Genomic DNA, 7,121 nt, shown 5'->3' with positions numbered 1-7,121 from the left:
ATAAGCAAGTGAATAGTTGATCCCATGTGATTTTTCACGCGGAATCGAATGGTGCTACTTTTAGCTCTCTCTGACTTAGAGTTGAGAAGTTGCGGGTTCGATACTCAAATGTAATAGAAAGTCGTGTGATGTTCACACCAGATTTTTTTTTTATTATAATTATTTTTTATTTGAGTAGCCCAATTCCAAAAGTGGACAAAGGCTCAATTTTCGGACAATTTGAGTTTTTGGTATATCTGGAATCGTCTTTTCAAGGCGAATCGTTCGAAAACATCGTCAGACCTCCAGCTCGGATAAACCATCAGCACGGCCATCCATCCGGATACTAACCACTCGGAACGTTGCTTAACTTCAGTGATCCATTGCTATCGCCAGTTTGCGCTGCGATCTGTGTACATCGAGGATAAAATTCCATACCTTGGCTGGGTTCGAACTGCGCCCTCCTGTTTACCAAAAACTTACCAAGGTAGGCAGAAACGAATTTGCCCCTCTCGTTGGGAGGAATCCAGTGTGCTGTGAGATGATGCATGGCAGGCCAAGCGAAACCCTGAAACCGTAACGGAACAGAAAGTTGTAATAGAGGATAAAATTCCATACCTTGGCTGGGTTCGAACTGCGCCCTCCTGTTTACCAAAAACTTACCAAGGTAGGCAGAAACGAATTTGCCTCTCTCGTTGGGAGGAATCCAGTGTGCTGTGAGATGATGCATGGCAGGCCAAGCAAAACCCTGAAACCGTAACGGAACAGAAAGTTGTAAAAATGACAACAACATGACAACACATTGCCCAGAGGCTCTTGGCTAAACCACGAATAATGCAGCGTTTGGTGGAAGCTTTAACTTTGTTGTAGCCAGCCTAGTTAGCTTGGTTGGTAGCGCGTCTGCCTTGCCGGGGGCGGATTTCATCTCAATCAGATGATGGTCATTCTCGGATCGGCTGGCTTTCTCGTATCCTTCTCTCTTCGATTTTAAGACGATAAGACCTTAGCAGTTACAGTTCCCTCTCTCAAACAGTGAGGTTTGACCCAATGAACCTGACTTACCCCTGAAATTCCTTGAAGGACTCGCAGCACAATCAGACTCTTGTACCAGTGTGAATGAGCAGAGACATCAACCCCATGCCCAGGTTACTCAAACCAAACACCAGCTTGCCTATTGATCTGGACTTACCCCTGAAATTCCTTGTAGGACTCGCAGCACAATCAAACTCTTATAGTCCCAGTGTGAGACCCAAGGTATGAGCAGAGACATCAACCCCATGCCCAGGTTGCTCAAACCAAACACCAGCTTGCCTCCATATTTCCTCGCTAGGATACCACCGGGCAGCTGTGTACACCAGTGAAGCCAGAAGAAGGACCCCAGAACCAGACTTTGCTCGTACTCATTCCAGTAGAAAGATCCTATCTGTGAAGAGAACAATGGGAGAACATTTCACGTACGTAATTATGTACCTTTAGGAATGCCGATCCTAAAGGTCACCATATGAATTATATATTGTAGGTACTAAGAGAGTGGTAGGAATAAGAAATGGGTTAGGCACACTCGGCAGCCATTCTAATGTCCTTAATAGAAGATAATTATGTACGTATACATAGATCCTGATTCACTAGGAGACACATCCACATGAATCACGGAAGTTAAGCACCGTTGGGAGTTGTTGGTACCCAGTTGGGTGACCATCTGGGTAATGGTGCGCTAGTAATGGCTTTTCCCAGCCTCACTCAGGGTGTAAATGTGAGGAGGCGGGTAGCTTGTCGCCGAACAGAGAGTGAAACCCTCGTTGGTGAAAACCGTATACAGTGACGTTAAACTAACCCGTGGTCTTGTCACTCCAGGAACCGTGGCATTCAGTACGTCAGCGCATGTGAGGTTGCGGTTACGTCTGCATACGGCCGGGACTATCATAGATACAATGGCAATGTTCGCATTGATACGGATCATATAGTTGACGGCAAATCCAGTGAATACAATGTACCAGAGGACGGTGCGAGCTGAAATGATGGTTTTCTTAAAGTGACTGCTTGTCAGTCTAAAAGCTGTGTCCACTCATAATCAACGCCGTCGATCGAAACCGTACACTGCCTCGACAACCTACTTACATAGATTCACCTCGTCAATCGAACATCGATCGACTGTGTGTGGACACAGCGTAATAGTTAGCTTGGAGAGTGGCGCCTCTGCCTTGTAAGATTGAGCCTTGTCTCACATTGGACGCGCCACGCGACTTTGAGTAGAGCGTAGTGACTACGCCGTAGTCGCCTGCAGAATCAAACCTACATATGAAAATGATATAGAGTTCATAGAGGGTCTCTATCATTTTCATAGGTTTGGATTTGCAGGCGACTATTACGCGCTATTGAAAGTCGCGCGTCTACGCTTCCGATGTGAAAGGGGCCTTACGCCATACCCTCCAAGCTAACTACGCAGATGAGGTTCTCTTTGATCTCAAGACGATAAGACCTCCGTTATTACAGTTACCTTTATCAAACTTCTAAAAAAATGCCACTTTCAGAACTTTCCAAAACCAGGTCATGCCTCTCAAGACACGACCATTACCTAATACCTATCATGTGACTAATGTCTAGTACTAGGTTACTAGGTACCTACATAAGTCACTTACCTAAAACTTCTGCCATGGTCAACCTAAATTTTTGGGGTGACAATAACGAATTATCTAGATCAGACGTACATAGATATGATTCGTGAAAAGTCCGACAAACTAAACAATCGAATCCCGCCAACTGCGACCTCAACTGATAGTCAATGGGAACAGTAGTCGATTCCCATATCACTATCACTATCACTAGGTATCCTATCACTGTAGCGGTCGTCAATGTAAACTAAACGGGTAATCAGATTGACTTTGTCCTCTTGACTTTGTTGTTTAAATAAATACGGGTGTCTTTATCTTTACCTGGATACTCCAATATGCCTAGTGGCGTAGACCGACATTCCCGAGAAGGGGCGATTATGTGAGACCAATAATTGGATACCTTTGAGCAGAAAGGAACCAGACAGACCGACAATGCCGGGGAGGGAAGATTATGTGAGACCAATAATTGGATAGCATTGAGCAGAAAGGAACCAGTCAACAGAAACCAACTTTCAAAACCCTTAAAATGCCGGCTAAGTAGCTTGGTTGGTGGCTTGTGAGCGCTAGTCCGCGGGTTCTATTCCCGCCCGCAGTGGATTTTATCCTCAACGGATAATGTTCGTTCTCGGTAACCCTATATTTGGGTCCTTTTTTAAAATAAACCGTCATTCTAATGCAAAATGTGTGTAAAAGAATCACGTTGATACCTCCACTAATTTATCAAGATTCAAGGTACCTATACCTACACGAGTTTTGGAATACGAGTATTCTTTGTTTCCCTTCGCCTTCGAACGGTTTGTACCATTTGATTTCGATGAAATTGAACCTGCGTCTTCCCAAATGTGACTTCGACACTTATTTGAAGATTGACAAGTAGTCAAGATAAAGATTTGAATATAAAAGTACTTACTCAAGAAGATGATGAAATAATGCAATAACAGTAGTTTTTAATTACCCAATGCAAAATTTAGGTCATTCTACATAGGTCAGTTTTGCGCCTTTATCCGTGCATTGCGATCTTTTAGGCGAAAGGCGATACATAATAGTTACATCTACGAGTAGGTATATAGGTATGTATACACACAGGCCATATCGTAAACCTAAAATCTGGCTAGCAATTTAGGTATCTACCTACTTTTCTACTTTCCTTATCCCATAATAAGGAAAGTAGGTAATTTTGTATTAATGTATTTTTTGACGTTTCAGAGGCAAGGAAGCCTAGTTAGCTTAGAGTTTAGAGGGTACAGCGTTTGCCTTGTAAGCGCTAGGTCGCGGATTCGATTACGGCCCGGGGCGGATTTAATTCTAAACAGGTAAGGTTCGTTCTAGGAACGGCAGGCTTCCTTATGTCCTGTTCTTCCCTTTCGAGTCGATAAGACCTTGGCATTTTTACTTTCTATTACTACAGTATAGCGGAGCTATACTAGTAATGAAAGTATTGCAATCGGTCCAAATTTTCAAAATCGGGAAATGGGTGGAAATATCCGTTTTGGGGTCCCCTGATTCCAAAAAAGTGGTTTTTAGCCCATGGTCTGTACGTAACGTACGTACGTACGTACGTACGTACGTACGTAACGTACAGAACGTGTACGTAACGTACGTACTACAGGTTTAAATGGGAAAAAGTAAATAGTTGTGAACAAAATATCTCAAGAACGGTTTATCGTAGAGAAATGAAATTTGGTATGCTATCCCGGCATGGTCCAAGGACGCGACTGTAACAATTTGGTAAAAATCGGACAGTCACCCATCCAGATATTAACCAAAGTAATTGTTACTAAACCCTCATTTCGTGGAAAATGTTGAAAAGGTTGTGAACAAAATATCTCAAGAACAGTTTGTCGTAAAGCGATGAAATTTGGTATGCTATCCCGGCATGGTCCAAGGACGCGACTGTAACAATTTGGTAAAAATCGGACAGTCACCCATCCAGATATTAACCAAAGTAATTGTTACTAAACCCTCATTTCGTGGAAAATGTTGAAAAGGTTGTGAACAAAATATCTCAAGAACAGTTTGTCGTAAAGCGATGAAATTTGGTATGCTATCCGGTGGTGGGTGGTGTGGTGGGTGGTGGTGTGTGTGGTGGGTGGTGTGTGTGTGATGTGTGTGGTGGGATCGGTGTGGTGTGTGTGTTTGGTGGGATGTGTGTGTGTGCAGTGGGATGTATTTGATGTGTGTGGTGGGGTGTGAATGATGGGTGTGGTGTGTGTGTGGTGGGATGTGTGTGATGGGTGGTGTGTGATAGTCACCCATCCTGATATTAACCAAAGTGATTGTTGCTTAACCCTTATTTCGTATAAACGGTAAGAGACATCGAAAACATTTTTGGTCATTCGGATGTGAATATTCTAATCAATTTGATTTTTCACGCCGAATCGAATGGTGCTACTTTTAGTACTGTTTGACTTACGGTTGAGAAGTTGCGGGTTCGATACTTCCCTGTGTCGACAAATTTCCCTTTTATTTGTGAACCGTTACCAAATAAGCAAGTGAATAGTTGATCCCATGTGATTTTTCACGCGGAATCGAATGGTGCTACTTTTAGCTCTCTCTGACTTAGAGTTGAGAAGTTGCGGGTTCGATACTCAAATGTAATAGAAAGTCGTGTGATGTTCACACCAGATTTTTTTTTTATTATAATTATTTTTTATTTGAGTAGCCCAATTCCAAAAGTGGACAAAGGCTCAATTTTCGGACAATTTGAGTTTTTGGTATATCTGGAATCGTCTTTTCAAGGCGAATCGTTCGAAAACATCGTCAGACCTCCAGCTCGGATAAACCATCAGCACGGCCATCCATCCGGATACTAACCACTCGGAACGTTGCTTAACTTCAGTGATCCATTGCTATCGCCAGTTTGCGCTGCGATCTGTGTACATCGCGGTCTCGAAGATCTGGCAACATCTCCCCATTGTTGCCAGATCTCGCCTTTTGAAATTTCGCGCGAAAACGTGATAACGCGATTGGTTGAAAAAGAAAAAAGAATAGCGCGAAAATTCAAAATCTCAAATGTTCAAAGTTTAAAAAAGTTGTTCGTTGTTCGTATTGTTCTTTTCTTGTAATTCTTGTTGGGAAAGTGGATTTTTTCTTCTTTTTGGTATGATTTTGTTTCACTAGCTATCCCAGAAATGTCCGTTATTCACAAGGAAAAGAAGTTCAAGCCCTATCTAAAATACCTAATAACCCACATACTTGGTTTAGAGGTAAGGCAGCTTTTCACCATCATTTTGTTAGCAAGTAAGTAGATAGGTAAATCTCAACTTCTTATGCCTTGTAGCATTCTGGACACCTCTACCACTATCCTTTCCCAGGGTAGTAAGATCCTACAGCAGTCAGACTTTGGGTGTATAAAGATTCAAAACTTGGCTGCTATTGTCATCTCACAATGTTATTGATAATATTGATACTCAAGCCCACATACCCAGGTATCTTTGCATTCTAGAGATATAAGTACTCAGACTGAATAACATGTTAGGTAAAAGCTTTTATCCTGTAAGCTTTTATATACCAAATTCACATTCATTTAAAATTCCATACCTCGGCTGGGATTGAACCCACACCCTCCTGTTTACCAGGCGAGCGCCTTGACCACTACACCACCGAGGCAGGTTAAGTAGTGGTTAGTGCGTTGGACTTCGGATCTGGAGGTTGGTGGTTCGAGTCCAAATCAAGTAATAAAATTAATGGATTTGTATCGAGTGGACTTACGGGGAACGACATTTGTAACAAGGATGAAGTATGCTTACCTGCCTTGTAAGCGCTAGGTCGCGGGTTCGATTCCCGCCCGGGGCGAACTTTATCCTAAACAGAAAAGGTTTGTTCTCGAAACGGCTGGCAGTCTCCTATCCTGTCTTCCAAGGATGCGACACAAAACTTTTCGTTAGCTACGCTTTTTGGTGACTTCAAACTAAACGGTTAGAGATATCGAATTTTTTTTTTAAAAGATGAGTGTTCCACCGCCGTCCCAACAGCTTTTGTTGACCCAGATTTCTCACCAAGTATCAATGGGGAATAAATAAGCAGTAAACATAACAGAAACTAGTTCATAGACCGCCAAGAGGTAAATAAACTTTAGCGAATTAAGTACCTACTTACAACTTCCCGACACTTCACTCTCCATTTCCACGCTGCAAGCACAAGACGATGAGATTGACTGGTACTCGTATCTGAGAGAGGGGGATGAAAGGTTTGAATTGCCGAGCTGTGATTCCCCAGATGAGTGGACTGATGATGAGGAAGATCATGTAAGATAGAATAGAATAGAATAGAATAGAATATACCTTGTTTATCCTGCCAGAATGAGATTGAAAAGTCCCTTTACTCCCGCAGTCTAAACAAGGTCTTATATATTTCATAGGTGTAGTTTAAACATATGTAAAAAAAACCTTGTTTAAATATTAAAAAAGGAAAAAAAAAATACAAAAATATGTGGTAAAGGATTAGGATTAGGTAGTGGTACTTAAAGGAAATAAGATATTGTTATTTTTCTTTTCCTTCTGTATCTCCCCTCTGAAAGATGAAAAAACT

The 7,121-nt window shown here is 42.2% G+C and overlaps 1 protein-coding gene across 1 annotated transcript; it reads right to left on the bottom strand.

Annotated features, from left to right (window-relative positions):
* Positions 1-451: 451 nt before the first annotated feature.
* On the bottom strand, positions 452-2,829 carry LOC103521579 (sialin-like; the record flags this gene model as incomplete). The annotated part of the gene is made up of 4 exons (XM_008486690.2): positions 2,619-2,829; positions 1,814-1,989; positions 1,169-1,402; positions 452-547 (listed from the first exon to the last, which is right to left on the bottom strand). Coding segments are annotated over exons 1-4 (522 nt in total), but the record flags the coding sequence as incomplete, so codon positions are not given.
* Positions 2,830-7,121: the final 4,292 nt, after the last annotated feature.

Source organism: Diaphorina citri, unplaced genomic scaffold, assembly GCF_000475195.1.
Source record: "Diaphorina citri unplaced genomic scaffold, Diaci psyllid genome assembly version 1.1 scaffold5506, whole genome shotgun sequence".
NCBI classification, from domain to species: Eukaryota; Metazoa; Arthropoda; class Insecta; order Hemiptera; family Psyllidae; genus Diaphorina; species Diaphorina citri.
This window is presented reverse-complemented; position numbering and strand designations above follow the sequence as displayed.